At 39.9% G+C, this 17,696-nt stretch overlaps 2 protein-coding genes across 3 annotated transcripts; one reads left to right on the top strand and one right to left on the bottom strand.

Annotated features, from left to right (window-relative positions):
• Positions 1-543: 543 nt before the first annotated feature.
• On the bottom strand, positions 544-3,778 carry LOC120358665. Of its 2 annotated transcripts, XM_039453614.1 has the most exons (3): positions 2,650-3,778; positions 771-2,497; positions 544-664 (listed from the first exon to the last, which is right to left on the bottom strand). In XM_039453614.1, exons 1-3 carry the CDS (start codon positions 3,179-3,181, stop codon positions 596-598), a joined length of 2,328 nt encoding a protein of 775 aa, XP_039309548.1. In that variant the 5' UTR covers positions 3,182-3,778; the 3' UTR covers positions 544-595. The 2 variants fall into 2 exon arrangements, with proteins under 2 accessions (XP_039309548.1, XP_039309547.1); XM_039453613.1 differs by having other exon boundaries at positions 544-2,497.
• An 8,477-nt stretch (positions 3,779-12,255) lies between these two features.
• On the top strand, positions 12,256-14,384 carry LOC120358661. Its single transcript, XM_039453589.1, has 2 exons — positions 12,256-13,405; positions 13,473-14,384. Exons 1-2 carry the CDS (start codon positions 12,485-12,487, stop codon positions 14,205-14,207), a joined length of 1,656 nt encoding a protein of 551 aa, XP_039309523.1. The 5' UTR covers positions 12,256-12,484; the 3' UTR covers positions 14,208-14,384.
• The last annotated feature ends 3,312 nt before the right edge of the window (positions 14,385-17,696 follow it).

Genomic DNA, 17,696 nt, shown 5'->3' on the forward strand with positions numbered 1-17,696 from the left:
GAAATAAAAATATATTTTTATGTAACATTAATTAATTTATTCTTTTTTGTACCTTTTATTTAATTGCACCTAATATCCGTTATATGTATTACATGTTTAAAAACATTTATCGATAAAAATTCTAGGCGTGGGCCGAAGACTTTAAAATTGATGTAGAGTAGCCATATGCATATATATATATATATATATATATATACATATATATATATATATATATATATATATGTATATATATATATATATATATATACATATATATATATGTATATATATATATATATATATATGTATATATATATATACATATTTACATTAGGGTGGTCCTTATTTATATAGGAAATTTTTTTTTTTTCAATTTAAATAGTAGGACCCCCTAGTTCTCTTTCATTATACAAAAAAACAACCCATATAAAATTTTAGATCGATCGGATAATATTAACCTGTGCCCCATCGAATTTAAATTTGAAAAAATCGATTTTTTAATTCTTTTAACTAATCAGTTTCTAAAAATTATGTTACGATTAAATAAATACCAAAATTGTGTAATATAGAACTTGTTTATTTATTTTATAAGTACAAAATCTGATATTTATAACTATAAGTATGGTTTATTTAACGTCTCTCGACTATGTCCTGGATACCTTTTACGATAATCTTGTACCGCCTACAAAAGAAAGAACATTAAATTATATATAATAAAAATTAACAAAAATAGAGGCACAATACAAATGGAAAAGTTGAAAAAATATCAGAAACGAGATCTTGCAAACCTGTAAAATAAATTGTTTTTGAGATTCGTCATACGTAAATTTTGAGTTAAACTCTTCCATCAATTTTACACCTCTTTCCGCTGTATCGTTTACCACTCTCAAAGAATTTATGATTTTCCTTCCTTTTTTATAACTATCCTGATCTTTCCAGTGCATAGGATCTAGTTGTAGAAAATCTTGAGAAATTTCGAACCTACCAAATAATTTTTTCGAATTATTCGTAATTATTTCCTGGGGAAGATCTTTATTAAGGAAGTATTCCAAATCATCTAATTTGATAAATAGTTTCTCTCTCATTTCTTCTGGTTCTTTATCGTTTTTTTCGTCCGCTTCATTTGTTTCTCTGTCCAGAAGTATCTTTTGTGCTATATCTCTTCTCTCTTCATCACTTATTCTTTCATCAAATATAGAAAAAGCCGCACATTCTTCATTCAAATACCATAAATGGTTAATAAACTTATTAATTGCTTTTTCCGCAACTAATTTGTCGTCGATCTTATAAGCTATCAATTTTTTTAGAAAATTGATATCGTTAAGAGGAGCTTCGATCGCGTTCGGAGCAGAAAACCATGCCTCTGCATAGCATTTTATTATAAAACAACAAATCCGTCTTAGAGCTTTTTCCTCCTTATGGGTTAATTTGAATTGTTGTCTAAACATATATATTTTTAAGCAATATATTGCTTTGGCCATCCATCGAGCTAAATGACATGCTCCAGGCTGATGAAAATGTATTCCTCGTGATGGTGTCTCTCCTAAGAATATTATAATTAATTCTAAAAATTCTTGATAATCGTCACGAGGTAGATCTTCTTCAATTTTTTTTTTAGCATAGAGTAATATCTCATTTGCATCGTCTTTTAACATTTCTCTAACACTTGCATCTGACAACCATGTTAAATATTGCGTTTGGTCAATATCTTTCCATGTATTTTTGAACCTTTTGAATAGGGGTACGTCTGGTCCTTTACTAGGAAAAAGTTGTATTTCGTCAAATACGCCTTGCAGTACAATTTCGAAAATGTGATGACGGCAAGCCAGAAATAAAATATCACGATCCAGTTTTTGTTCCAAAAGATAACATGCACCTTTCAAACGACCTGTATTGCTTGCAGTGGTATCAAAAACGACAGCTTGAACAATATCTAATAATGACCATTCGTGTAAGGTATCGTAAACAGCCGATGATATTTCACGTCCAGTTCCCGACGAAAGTTCAGGAACTCCTAAAAGTTGCTCTACGTTTGGAGCTGTAGCTATGACTGGAAGACGATCAACATTTTTTTTTCCAGTAATGTCTGGAAGTATCTTAGAATCCCAATGAATAACCACAAAATTTAAATTCAAATTGTAGAATTTTGACTTTACATCCAGTGAGATCTTTTTACGATAATATTCTCGAGCTGTCTTAATGGAAGTTCGATTAATGACGAACTCTTGTGGATTTAAATTGATAGCATCTACGCAAGCTGTCAATATGTGAACAGCGTCCCTATCACTAATTTTACATCTGTCTAATGCTGCTGAGAGTCGAGCAGTCAAAATATTTTTTCTAGCTCTTTTACTTTTTGACAGCTTAGGACTCGAAGAAAAATTATTTTCTGTTTCCGTTTCTGCATATTCTTCACTTTTTGATGTGCCGGGTTGGCTAGAAAATGGTATATCTGTTTCAATTTCCATTTCCGACTCGTTAGAAGAATCAGTAAAAGAAGACAGATAATCATGTACTGAAATATATAGAAAAAAAATAAAAGGTTGTATTAAATTACATCTCACATCACAATTGCAAGGACGCAAGATAAATACAGAATTACTGGAAAGAAAAAATTCTAACACTAAAAGTTACTTTGTAGAATTATATTAAATAAATGTCACTTACCTGTACTTGCAATTTCACAATATTGTTTTCTTCTTCTTTGCAATTCCTTTTCTTCTTGCGCAGCTTTCTTCAATTCGGCAGTAGTTAATTTCATATCTATTCCCAACATACAACCAGGTCGTCCATTTTTCCTTTGCATAAGTAAAAATTCCTTATCTTCATTGATTTTTATTATATCTAATGCATTAGCATGTGCTATATCAAAGAGATTATTTAAGCTGTCTTCAAATTCTTTCTCTTTTTGTCTACAAGATATACTCGCTCGCGTTTTATGCTTTCCCAGCTTTTTGAAGTTTTCATACAGCTTCTTGCATTTTTTAATACAATCAGAACGATCTTGAGTTGGTATACGAGCCTTTTTCCAAAATATTAAACATTCGTCAATTACAAGAGAAGCACTGTCATGTAAGTTTAATTTCACTTCACGCATATTGTAAAACAATACACTTAAAACATCTCTTTGGCATGGTAATTTACTACCAGTAATTTGTTTTCTCATTGAACCGACAAGAAAAATAGGTTTTCGTGACATTTTCAAATTTGAAGAATAATGTATCAATGTAACTACTACGGTGTGGACGATTCGTGCACGATCCTGTTTCTGAGCGCCTCTGCGTGCGAGTTGTGTGTGTTAGTGACCGTGCACCAGCAAGAATTGACAATCGTCACACACACGAACACACATTGATTCGCACATTGCGGTTCTCCGTGCGCGACATAGGAACGTGTACGAACATCCGCAGCTTAGTAATTACAAAAAACAATTTTTATTTTTAAAATCAGCTGGCTAAGTGTACAGCGTTGTTGCCACAAAAAACAAAAGTCGACAATTATACTATTAACAATTATTATTACAATTATATTACCAATTTTTTTATTTGTTTTATCGTGTGTACAATTGACTCTTTGTACGACAAAACGAATGAAGGGAAGAACGATGTAAGTCCAATTTCTTTGAAAATGAGTTTGACACTTGTACAATTATTTTAAATTTTGGGTCCTATGGGGCACGGGTTAATATTTACTGATCGGTCCCAACTTTTGCAAGAAATAGTTATTTATATAATGGAACAAATTGAAGGGGTCCTGCATAAAAATATGTTAAGTTCGAAAATAAGGACCACCCTAATATATAATATATATACACATATATATATATATATATATATATATATATATATATATATATATATATATATATGGCTACTCTACATCAATCATGTAGTATCAAGGCCAGGCCGCTTGGATCGCGTCGATCGCTTGTGTTTCCATCATTTCCATCGTTTAACATGAAGTTACAGTCCCATGGTCCCTCCTACCCCACTTCAGCAAATTTTCCGATTATTTTATCGGAGAATCTTTTGACATTATCGCCTTGTCTGAAACATGGTCTCAAACCTTGTGTTCCCGACGCGCTCGTCGACCTTTGTGGGTATCGCCTCGTGAGACTCAACCGAATGGGAAGGGGCGGAGGGGGGATCGGCTTTTACGTGCGCGCTGGACTGGGGGTCTTTATCCTTGCTTCGTCTTCCGCTACTTATAGTGCCCAGCACCTTCTTGTGCGTATCTCGGCTCCTGGTTGCCGCCCGCTCTTACTGAACGTTATTTATCGCCCCCCTAAACTCGGGTTCCTGGCGAACTTCCGCGCTGACTTCGAGAGACTCCTTCCTACCTTCTCTGTAGTCGTGCTCATAAAAGATTTCAATATCGACCTTAATCGCTTGACTCACGACACTGAATCCTTGCTTGACTTATGCACCTCTAATCGTCTTTTTCTAGTTTCTTTTGCAAACACCCATCACACTTCCTACTCCCACACCCGTATCGACCACTGCCTCGTCAGTGATCAGACTCTCCTTGTCTCCTTCCGCCAATATCCACTCTTTTTTCTCTCAATGCACGATTTAATCGAAATCACATTTAACTTCCTCGCTTATCGTCTTCCTCCTCGACTTCTTACTACTTGCAATTACTCACGTTTTGATCCAGAGTTTTTCCCACAGTCTCTTTTTTCTCTCGACTAGTCCGGTATTTAATTGCGCGCCTACTGTTGACAAGAAGCTCAATTTCCTCAGCAATAGTCTCCTTCATACAAAATGATTCTTTTGTACTTCTATAATTGATAAAACTGAGTCAAATCTTTTTTTCAGTGATTTTCTCATTTTGTCATGCTTTTACTGTAAAGAAAGAATTATAATAATTACAAATTTTTTTTGTTTGCAATTAAAAAGTGTTTTTGCCGTTAAAATAGTTTCTGTCACTAATTAATATAATTTAAATTAGCATCCTTGTTCAGACGACGTACACTAAACAATAATCCGTTATATCAGACGACACCAAGAACCGCTGTGACTGATACAGGCCTTATGTTTTAATTTTATCAGTTTGATATAACGAATTATTGTTTAGTATGCCTGAAAAAGAATTTTTATTCAATTTATATTAGTTATTGCGAGAAAATATCATCACATGCCTCGGTGGTGGAAGGTAAAGCTTTCGCACAGAATTTAAAAGATCCAGGTTTGAACCCTGGCAAAAGTGTCACTTTTTCACAATAAAATAATTTACAGTTTTTCCGGGGGGGGGGGAATAGGAATATACAGGGTAATTTAAAATAACATATTGGTCTCGAAGCTGGCATATTCATAATCGAATTCTGAAACAATTTTTCCTTTTGCAAAAATTTGTCCGGAGCTTAGCTTTCAAATTATAAGAAAAATTAGTTAGTGTATGACAGATCGGATACAAGTGGTAAACAGGGGCGGCGCGACTCATTGTTAGACGCGGGTGTTTCCGTGGGGCGCCTTCTGCGCTCAAATGATTGACAAAAAGTACATAGACAGCACATTTTTATTTAAATTTTCTCTCTCTTTCTCTTTCTCTCTCTCTCTCTCTTTCTCTCTCAGCGCGTTCGTGGACACGACGGTTTCTCCTCTTGGTCCTCTATCCAGGTCGGCATTCCTCAGGGCTCTGTTCTTGGTCCCCTACTCTTTGCTTTCTACATCAATGACTTGCGATCCGTTATCCGCCACAGTCAACATATCCTTTACGCCGACGATCTGCAAATTTATGTCGATTTCCCTCCTGCAGACCTCGAGCACGCGCTTGATAGGATCAGGGAGGACATCTCTGCGATTGAGCGGTGGGCGCGCGTTAACTGTCTCACACTAAATGCTAAGAAAACCGTGGCCATTCTCTCGGGCAGCGCTCGCTATGTTAATCCGTTGTGGTTACACCTCCAAAAAATAACGTAATGGTTACACTGGGTCCAGTTGACCCGACGCAAAAAAACAGTTGCCATTTACATTCCTTTTGATGAATCGACTCAAATCCTTCACGAAAATGAAGTTTAAGACTTCTTTTTCGTAATCAAATCGTTTATGTATCCTGTATTAAATTTTTTAATATTGAAACGACACGAGAAAAAAAAATTTTGAAAAATATGCCATTTTGTACTAAAAAATTCTTGAAAATTCTAATTTTTGAGTAAAATCAATGTTATTACCGGGGTTCTACTCCAAAAGTAGTATACTTTTAAGGAAAAAATAGTATTATATCGAGCTTTTCAAAAAGTATATTTATTTTGAAGATTGAAGTTGGTAATTCTAATGAAAATCACGAAATGACATAAATCAATGTTGAAGGAGTAAAATAATGTGAAAAAAATTTTTTTTGTGTCAAAAACTATATATTTTGATGGCCTTGGGTCATCTAGACCCAGTGTAACCACAACGGGTTAACAACATATGCGAATAACGAAATAGTTCTTGAACTCAATGATACTCCTATTGAAGTCACTGACCAGGTGGTCAATCTTGGCCTGACTTTCACCAGCTTGCTCAGCTGGAATGAACATGTTAAGATCGTATCCCAGCGCATGAACGGCGTCTTCTGGCGTCTTAAATATTATAGGCACTGTCTCTCGCGCTCCCTGCACGTTCGTCTTGTGTCCTCTCTGATCTTCCCCTTTTTCGACTACTGCGCTGCCGTCCTGACTGACCTCACTGGGCAGCTTCGTCTCAAACTCAGGCAATTGCTGAACACTTGCGTACGATTCATCATTGACCTTTGCTGGGACGATCATGTCTCCCCCTATTATTCCCAGCTTGGCTGGTTGCAAGCGGAAGATAGACGATCTTACCTATTTGGCTGTTTTATCCATTCTATCATCCGTAGTGACACCCCGTCTTACTTGGCCTCCAAGCTCTTCCCCTGCTCTAGACCCAGAGCTACCTCTAGAGCTTCCTCTTTGGACCTGGCCATTCCTTTATGTCGCACCTCCACTTATCAACGGTCCTTTGCTGTGGCTGCGCTCACATTCTGGGACTCACTCCCCGTCTCCATTCGCAACGCCAAGACCATCCACACTTTCAGACGCGGTCTTCTCTTCTTCCTGCGGCAGCGGGATGCTTCTTCGTCCCTGGCCTAGCGGGGCGCGCACATTTTCTTTCCCTTATTATTCTGTATTTAAGGTTATCTGTATCTTTCTTTCTCTTTTTGCGCGCTACTTATTCATTCTTATTTTTAGTTCTTTTTATTCTTTCTTACATTTTTTTTATCTTGCGTTAATTCTATTTATTCATGTTATGCGTCATACTCACACTCTGTTATTCGCATTATTTGAGTTTTTTCTTTTTCTTTTGTTTTTTTTTTGCGTTACTAATTGCTTACTTGCGTTATTGTTATGTTTATTTTATTTTATGTTATTTTATTTTCTACTCAAGTTTGCGATTTGTCTGTTTCTTATTTTACTTTTATTTTTTGTTGTCTCTGTTAAATTTAACTTCTATCTTGTTACTAGTCTATTTTGTTTTTAGTTTGTAAGAGCTTTTTTCTTTTTTTTCTGCTGTACGCCTGTGTGTCCTTAGAGGGCTTGCCCTAGAGCTAATAAAATGCACATTCATTCATTCATTCATTTATTCCCTCCCCCCCCCATCCCTGATCATGTGAGTAGAATCTGACGTTTGCTTTTTCGCTCCGCTTCAAGAGTGCTTTCTTCTGTTGTTCTTTGCCTCTCGAGGCCTTTTTTTTTAGCGAATCTTGGTCAAATGCTTTTTATTTGACATTATCTGGCTTCGGCGGAGAGTGTCTTTTCTACTTCTACGACATTTTCTTGGGTTTTCTTGGCATGCTCTTGCTTCGAGGTTATGGCTTACTCCTCATGACATTAGTATCTGCACCTGCGCTGCCTGTAACTCGTGCGTCTCTTACACCATCGCTGGACGCGGCGCACCTGGGTGCGTTCTCAAAATCTTCTAGTCTTGCGTTAGCGTTCGTAGACCCATCGCCGGTGTGAGTGTTCTCAAACTCATTACTGGTGTGAGCGTTCTTGAACCCATCACTGGCGGACGTTGCGAGTTCCCTCATCGGCATCGCGGTTTTCCTCCGCTCTCTTCTGATTGGCTTCTGTGGTGTATGTCAATCATGACGCTGTCGTGCGGTGCCTGCAAACAATTCATGTCGGCAAATAGCGCGCTGATGTGCGAGCGAACCAGTAAGCATTTCTTTTACGAGGAATGTGTTGCCAGGCTTTCTAGCTCGGCTGACGGGACTCAGTCGGGAGCCAATCACTGCCTTACCTGCAATGGCCAGGGTCTTTTGAAATGTGCGTTTGATCGCCTTCCGCGGGCGGACCTATCGTATCGGAAGACGCGGCGACCCCATCGGCATTGGAGGCTGAATCTGTCAGCAGAATGGTGGCTGTACTCCTGTCCAAGATAATTTCCATCGAGGGGCAGTTGCGCGGCCTGCCTGCAGTTAAGCTACAATTAGAGGATCTTTTTTTAAATGGAGCGCAACTATCGGCACTGGAAGCAAAGATGACGGCAACGGCGGTGACGCTAGGCTCGGCGCTGTCAGAGCTTAGGAAGCATCATATTGCCCTTGATAGGCGCGTTGCGGCGCTTGAGGCGCGGCCGGAATTGGGTATCGCTGACAAGGAGTTGAGTAGGCTCGAGTCCCGCTTCGAAGTCCTCGAGCGCGTGAATTGTAGCTCAGAGCTGATCTTGTTTGGTGTTAAAAAAATTCCCTCCGAAAACCCAAGAATAATTTTTAACAACATAGCAAGAGTTCTGGGTGTTGAGGTAGGCCTTGATCATATTAGCGAGCGTTTCCGTATTCCTTCAAAGGGAGACCACCCCCGTCTTTTGGTCGTTAAATTATCTTTGCGGGAGATTTGGAATTGACTTTTGACCGGTAAAAGGACGAAGGGGTTGTTTGATGGATTGACGGTGCTTGGCCTCCACGCCGGAACTATCGATATCAACAAAAAACTCTCACCCTCAACTTGAGTGGTGTTCATGGAGGCGAGGGGGGGCCGTAAGGGATGACCGTTTACACCGTGCCTGGGTACGCAATGGGTATGTCTATGTCAAGGAGCTTCAGAACGTATCACCGATCAGGTTGCGCGGCCGGGAACAGCTTGCCTCGCTGGTCAAAGCTGGGCCTCCCCCTGCGTGGTTGGCTGGGCACTCATCGCGCATTCCGCATATTATTGTGCCCGATAACTTGCGGGTCGCCCCCCGCTTCAGTTGGGGCAGGGGTTGGCGCTGTTGCAGCGGGTCCGACCACTAACTGTGACGCAAGTCGCGGAGCCATTCCTAAAACTTCAACTAAGCGTAATAAGTGAGGATCGCCCCCTTTCTGGGAGGGTGGAGCGGCTGCGAGTGTGCCACGTTAATTGCCAGTCCCCCCCCCCCCCACTACTCCGAATTTGCTGACTTTTTCGGCCGGGAAGCCTTCGACTTGATAGCGTTATCGGAGATCTGGCTCAAACCGCATGTACCAGATAATTTTGTACAGCTTCCGGGCTATCATTTTGTTGTGCCCGGTGGTGGTCCAGGCACGTCGATAGGTATTTCGGGATTTGCTTTTGCCCAAAGAGTTAGAACTCACGGGACAGCAGCAGCTCAAACGGGTTGCTAATCAAGAAATACTTTTTTTGTCGCAATATAATGTAGATTTATTCTCGATACTTCTTCTTATACAGTGGTTGCTTACACTTAGATGCCCTGACGACGGGCTGCGGTGCGCGTTATATTTCTATTGCTTCACGGCTTGACGTATGAGTTATGCACGGCCGTGATATTGCTCTGGCGGTTGTTCTAGTTATTCTCCGCTGTTTCCCGATTCGGAGGCCTTTTTTATCCTCCAATATTGCTGACGCTAATATGCAGGTTGGCTACATGCTGAATCAGCGGCGGTGCGACATCCTGTGAAAGACTATCTTGTCTTCCGTCGTTGTCGCGTTTTCTACACGTCTTTCGAGAGAAAGTCTCGAAAGACGATCCGCGCTTTTGCGTTTAGCAAATATTAATATGCATAGCAACAACATCGCTTTTCGTTGCTATGCACTGGTGTTAGCTTAGGCTACAACAATTTAATCCAAAGAAATAAAGAAAATAGGGGTGGTGGAGTAATTGGCGTCTACGTGCGCGATGGCATTGAGACTTCGGTGCTTGGGATGTCACCGGCACTCTATTGTGGTCAACCGGAGTATCTGCTCCTCAAGGATAGCACGACTAAATATCGACCTCTTCTACTCGGTATTGTTTATCGTCCTCCCAAACTTGGGCATCTCTCAATTTTTCAGTTTGACTTTGAGCGACTCTACCTGTCTTTCTCTGCCGTCATAATTATCGGGGACTTCAATGTTGACCTCAACCGAGTCTTGCATGATGCAAATTCTCTAAAGGATTTCAGCGTTTCTAATCGTTTCTATATAGTACCATTTGCCGACACCCATCATACTCCTGTATTACACTCGCAAATTGACCACTGCCTTGTCAGTGACAAGAACCTCGTGAAAACTTTTCAATAGCAGTAAACTTACTTGAAGATTTTACGGTCATCCCGATATTTGACGGCCGGATAACAAATCAAAATTTGACAAGTTAAATGTAGCATAATTAAAGTGACAGAGAGAGAAAGAGAAAGAGAGAGAGAAAGAGAAAGAGAGGGAGAAAAAGAAAATTTAAATAGGAATGTGTTGTCTATGTACTTTGTCAGTCATTTGAGGCGCCTCACGGAAACACCCGCGTGTAACAATGAGTCGCGCCCCTGTCTACCACTTGTATCCGACCCATCATACACTAACTAATTTTTCTTGTAACTTAAAAATTAAGCTCCGGACAAATTTTTGCAAAAGGAAAAATCGTCTCAGAATTTGATTACGAATATGCTAGCTTCGGGACCAATATATTATTTTGAATCACACTGTACATGCTTCTTATAACATTAATATTATTATTCCGACTTCATGACTGTTTCAAGTCCGACCAATATGCGGCGCGCTGTTTGAGTTGGAAATTGTAAAAATTAAGAATTAAGAAATTAGTATTCAGCACAAAGAACCGCTATGACTGACACAGTCATAGCGGTTCTTTGTGCTGGTTTTCTGATCTCGTGTTTTATAATGAATTATTGTTTAGTAAACGTCGCTTGAAAAGGGATTGTTACGATACATATTTATACTTTTGCATTCTTATTTTTTATTTATTTTAATTAATCATGGTCAATATGATTTAATAGAATAATATAATCAATTTAATTAATAATAATTGCATGCATTATTTACAAGTAAACCTACCTTTGCGTGACTCGCCAATTTCATTGAAACTTTGTACACCCAAGGACTTTGATTCTGTCCATGGAAAAATTTTCCAAATTAAGAAGTCACCACTTTCTACATACTCGCAGTTCATGATTAATAAAACGACTAGAGTTTATTGGTCCTTACGTTAATCATGAACTGTAAGTATGTAGAAGGATAGCGACTTCTCAGTTTGGAAAATTTCCCCATGGACAGAATCAAAGTCCTTAGGTGTACATTTGTAGAGTAGGCAAAAATAATAGACACGTATTTTTTTATCCGCAATGGTGAACATTAAAGAGGTGAAATCGACCCCTAAAGTTGAAGGTATTATGGAATCATCATGGTGTTACACACAAAAATAATGTACCGATTAACACGAAATCATTACAAAATGTTTTTTATGTTAAAGAGTAAAGTTTACATATCCGACTTTCCATGTACCCTCGTTGCAAGGGGTAAAACATCCCACAAAAAAGCTTATTTTTATAGTTTTTGTAATATAAAAGAAGAAATTGTTTTCTGATTTTAATGAAACAAAAACCAAATTAAGGAACAAGAAAAAATGAAACTTACGTGTTTTTGCTTTTTTCGAAAAATTCAAAATAAAGGGGTAAATCAAACCTTAAAATAAAATTATCTTCTTGTAGCGAAATAATTTCAGTCGCTCTTTAAAAACGTTTCTTATATCAAATAATAAAGTTTTATACGAATTTCCATCAATAACATTTTTTTTAATTTAAACTTTTTTAATTTTTAATCCTTTTTTCATTCTTTTAAATTTATTTCTTTTTGTTTATTTTTAATAGTATAAATTATTGTTTATAATTTTTACAAAAATAATATGCAAAAAAAGTTTATTAATGCGTAAAGGGTTTACACACAAAAATATGTGAAAAATATTAAAAAACACAAACAAATAATATTCTGCATTAGTTTTACTTTTCAGATAGATAGATTAAACATACATAAAAATGTAAATAAATTTTTGTCATCCATTCATCATAATAACACAAGTTTACAAATTCGGGTCAACTTTTGGACCCGAGCAGATGAGAACGATTCTTAACGTTATTTGGTGCCCTGAACTCAGATCTTCAATCCGTTTGTCAAGATTGGTTCTAGTTTTCGAGTTCGCGGATGGTGGCGGTACTGGTCTTATAACAGCTATCAGCTGACCACGTTGCATCGAACATCTTTCGGAACTTGTTTTTGTACTGTGATTGTGCTTCGGAACGTGTGAAAATGCAGAGAAGACGTTGCACAGTCGATTCAAAGTGTTTTTGTTACGTTTGTGGATGTTATATGCTCGGAAAACGTGGAAAAATCATGACAAATGCGCTCAAAGATGCGTATTTGCAGTACTTTGGTTTTGCTGTAGTAAACACTGACAAGCCATGGGTACCGAAATTGTTTTGTAACGCGTGCAGAACAAAGCTGTACAAGTGGTCACTTGGTGAAAATATATATTTTTCATTTTCTGTGCCAACGTTATGGAGAGAACAGAAAAATCATGTAGATGATTGCTACTTTTGCTCAATGAATGTCGTCGGTATAAATGCAAAGAAACTAGCACGGTATGAATATCCGGACGTATCATCAGTGTCGAAGCCAGTTCCACGTACGGACAGTGATCCATTGCCAATTTGTCCAGGTATAAGCGCAAAAAATGTCCTAAGAACTTTGTCTTCATCACAGTCGAGCAAAGAAAGCGATTTCGTTATGGAAGAAAAGCATTTACTTTCGCAAAGTGAACTGAGTGATTTGATTCGCGATTTGAATTTATCGAAACAAAAAGCAGAGTTGCTTGCATCACGGTTGCAAGAATGGAAACATCTTGACCCTACAACACAAGTCACTATATACAGAAATAGAAATCACGCGATTTTACCTTTCTTCAAAAAAGAAAATGACATGTGTTTCTGCAATGACATCAAAGGTTTATTTGATGTGATGAATACAGCATATGATCAAAATGAATGGCGTTTGTTCATAGATGGTTCTAAATACAGTTTGAAGGCGGCTCTACTCCACATTGGAAATAAAAAACCATCGATTCCGATTGCTCACGCAGTACAAACTAAGGAATGCTATGACACAATGCGTACAATTTTGGCCAAGATCAAATACAATGAGCATCAATGGAAAATTTGTGGCGATCTAAAGGTTGAGAAATAAATTAATTGTACTTAATTTCGAAATAGATATTAATTGATTTACATATTCATTATAGGTTATTGGTCTATTGGTTGGGATGCAATCTGGATTCACGAAATTTTGCTGTTTTTTGTGTCTGTGGGACAGCCGTGCAGTTGATCATCATTATGTGAGAAAGGTGTGGCCGAGTCGTACCCATTATGAGCCAGGACAACAAAATGTGTCCTCTATACCACTTGTGAACCCACAGGACATTTTATTGCCACCTCTTCATATTAAACTTGGCCTTATTAAGAACTTTGTCAAAGCGCTCAATCGCGAAGGACCGGCTTTCCAGTACTTAATCAAGTTGTTTCCAAAACTGTCATACGCAAAAATCAAAGAAGGAATATTTGTCGGACCTGATATTCGAAAAGTAATGGCTGATGCAAAGTTTACAAAATGTTTAACGCCTGATGAAGCAGCAGCATGGGCATCGTTTAAAAATGTTGTTCACAACTTTCTCGGTAACCACAAATCACCGGATTACAAACAAGTAATCGACAATTTTTTGAAGAATTACCACAAGATTGGAGCTCGAATGTCTCTCAAGATACATTTTCTGCATTCACATCTTGATTTTTTCCCACAAAACTTGGGCGATACGAGCGACGAGCAAGGAGAGCGGCTACATCAAGATATAGCGAAAATCGAAAGGCGATACCAAGGATTTTGGGACGAAGGCATGATGAGCGACTACTGTTGGACCCTAAAGCGTGAAACAGATCCCAAGAAATATAAAAGACTCAGTTCAACCTCTGTTCATTTCTGATTTATACTTTTCAATTCAATAAATGGCCGTTAATGGTCAAAAATACTAAAATAATGAATTTATTGAATATTTCGAAAACTAGAACCAATTTCAAACAACGGGCTGCTGATTTGGATTCAGCCCCCGAATCTACCTTATAAACAGCTTTTGATTGCTCAGGTCCAAAACCGTGTATACTTGTGTAATTATTCCTTGTAAAAAGGGTAGTTTACTCTTCCGCAACAAAGGTGCATGGAAATGTGTACATATAAAACTCTATTATCTAACATAAAAAACGTTTTTAAAGAGTGGCTAAAATTATTTCAATATAAAAAAAGACAATTTTATTTTAAGGGTTAACTCACTCCCTTATTTTGGTTTTTTTGAAAAAAGCAAAAACACATCCCTTTCATTTTTTCTTGCTCCTTAATTTGATTTCTGTTTCATTAAAATCGGAGAACAATTTCTTCTTTTATTGTTACGTCTGGCGAGAAAATTTTTATTTTTCCGCGCCATCCGTACTAATAATAGCCTAATTATAATAGAATTCGGAAACATCCTCCGATCAATTAGATAAATCCCGCATCAGTATCATAAATCGATATCGCTCGATTTCGAATCTCATACAGCTTGTCTAGAGTCCCTAGAAGTAGAGAGTCTGGACGTCTCGGGGTTCCATGTGATTGGATGTACGTGATTGTGCACCTAAAATTGCAGCACCAATACGGATCCCTGTTTAATCTTCTTTAGCCAATGCGATAACCAGCTTTAGCCAGCATACAACACGTTCAAGTGCACACAATGATAAACATACACACACATAAAGCTCACGTACATACATTGACATATTCATCACCGACATTTTAGGGGCAGATGTCCAGACTCTCTACTTCTAGGGACTCTAAGCTTGGCTACATCGCGGTGCCGCCCCCTCGACGCGCAACACCCGCGAGCGTCCATCGGCGCGAGACAAACATCGTACGCGCCGACCCCTCGGCTCGCGACCCCTTCTGATACCGCCAAGCTTCGCGCGTTGGAATTCTATTCATCTTTCCAATTTAATGTAAAATATTAAGAACGGCAAATTTATAATTATCGAAACGTGCCACTCATGGACGCTTCCCACTGCTGCGCCATGCAACTCCGATCGAAACAACTCTAAAATCACGGCCAATAAAAATGCTAAATAATTTTGAATCAATTAATCTCTTACGAACGATAATAAAACCTTAACTTTTTATACGTAAAACTACTGCATGTGCTTGGCGCTATCGCCTCGCACACTCTCAATTCTAATATAAATTCTATTAAATTCTATTAATTTTCTGAGCACTGGATTTCTCGTCGGGGCTTGATATGCGGTGTCCCCGCTAGTCGCGATCCCCGGAGAAGTCTACAAGCGCTCGCGCGATATAGGCGCAAGCCGCGCGGTCGCGGAACGGGGCGGGCTTCTAAGGGCCACACGTTACGAAAAACTATCGCTCCGAATTTTCCGCGAACCTGAGGAATCGTCCCGCGACACCTCTTGCCCATATCCTTGCCTATATAAGGAGTGAAATCGGAGCTCGAAATTCAGATCAGTCTTGTTGGTCGAGCGAGATTTGCTGCCATCGGCGACCGCCAACGTTCAGACCTCCAGGTACGATCTCAGCGACGGGAGGCTTTTACTCCTGACGAAGACGTTGGTCTTCGGGGTGGCCCCGGTCGGATCGCCTCTTTCCCTCTCCCTCCTTCCCACCAGAGATCCTGAGGGTTGAACCACTAGCATTAGCTAGAGTGTGGCCTCAATCGTTTCTCTGCCTCCCTCCCTTCCATCCGAGCGTCGGCGAAGACTCGCGAAAGCGACTCTCTGACGTCTCCCCCCTCTTCCTCTCCTACGACGTCGAAGAAGATTTGCTAACGCGACTCTTCGACACTGTCCTTCTTCCTTTCCTATCCCGTCGAGGAAGATTCGCTAGCGCGACTCCTTGACGCTTTCACCCTCGACGCTTTCACCCTCTTTTCCCGAATAACATCTACTTACAAGGGGGCGTTCTAATGGGTGTCCACTCCGACCCAGCGGATTTGTCTCTTACATCGTATACTCATATTTTTCAATTGCTTTTCAATCATTAATTGTAGATTACTAGCGCTGACTTTACCCTCTCTAACCATCTCTTCGGCAAAACGGTAAGACTTACAAGTACTCTTATTCCACACATTCATATTCAAACGTGGTAATCACTCGTAATTAAATTATCATGTTTCTCCTCAAGAAAATATGGGCAAACGCAGGGCCCACCGTGCCTATGCGGGAGGCCGTAAGCGGTTGTTCAGACGTTTGATGCGCAAGTTTCATACCCCGGGGAATTCGACCCTTCCCATCCATGTTCCCTCCCCCGCGTCTGAGTCCCCTGCTTTCCCCGGAGGAAGTGCGGAGAGCTTTAGAAACGGAACAGGACCCAGTGTCAGAACCAGTAACTCTCTCGACGGCACCGAGCGTTCACCCACTCCCAGAGCGGGAACCTCGAGCATCCACTGTTACTTCGCGGAGATCCCAGACGCGATTATCGTGCAAGTCTGCGCATTCGGTCCCGATCCGAATCCCCACGCGCCTGATCCCCCTGTCCACGATGACCAGGAGGCCGACGGGGACCAAACCACCCCCTCGCACCAAACCGCGCGTCATCGAAGATGTCAGAACAAACTTCAAATTAATTAGGAGCTCCACCGGGTATGTGATCGTCGTCGACCGCCCATCTTCTCTCGCTCGATGAAGGGACCTATGATTATTATCAGAAAGATTCGTATCGCAATAAAGTTATTATTTTCTACGGAACTCACCCAGAGGATATTTAATTTTATATAATCGTTAATTCGCAAATATATCTACATATTATATTTCTAACCCAATTGCTGCTTGTATTATTTTCTTTCTCCTCCTCACTCCGAATACATGCTCTGTCATTCATTTAACCCCACGCCAAGCTCAATCACGCATGTCCGACCTTCTTCGACTTTAGAAAAAAATCATTAAACCTTCCCAAATTCACTGCGTATTCATTACACAATTACATATATATATATATATATATATATATATATATTGTGACGTGGCAGTTTTATCTGCCTCGCCACTTCGTCCTCCGCCTGAGCATAGCGCAAGGAGGCGCGTAAGACCGGGTCGGGCACTCAGCGAGAGAACGAAATCTCCGGCGGGACGGCGGCGCGTATTGGTTTTATTTATTTATTCGCGGCTCATTTCATGTATCCGCGGGCACCTCGACAAACGTCGCCTAAGGACCAGCCGCGGCGAGGAGGATGGGCAGCAGCAGGACAAGGAGAAGGCGATCGTCCAGGGCCGGCGCACGGAAAACCGACGGCGGAGAGAAGGACGAGACTCGACGTGGTGCCAGATATGCGCCACGCAAAGGAGGATCGCAATTGGCGCAGCCGAGGGACAGGCCAAGGCGGACGAACGGCCAGGACAAGAGCCGTCGAATGCCGGCTGTCCATCAAGGAGGGTAGCGG

The sequence above is a fragment of the Solenopsis invicta genome, chromosome 9, assembly GCF_016802725.1.
Source record: "Solenopsis invicta isolate M01_SB chromosome 9, UNIL_Sinv_3.0, whole genome shotgun sequence".
Classification (NCBI taxonomy): Eukaryota; Metazoa; Arthropoda; class Insecta; order Hymenoptera; family Formicidae; genus Solenopsis; species Solenopsis invicta.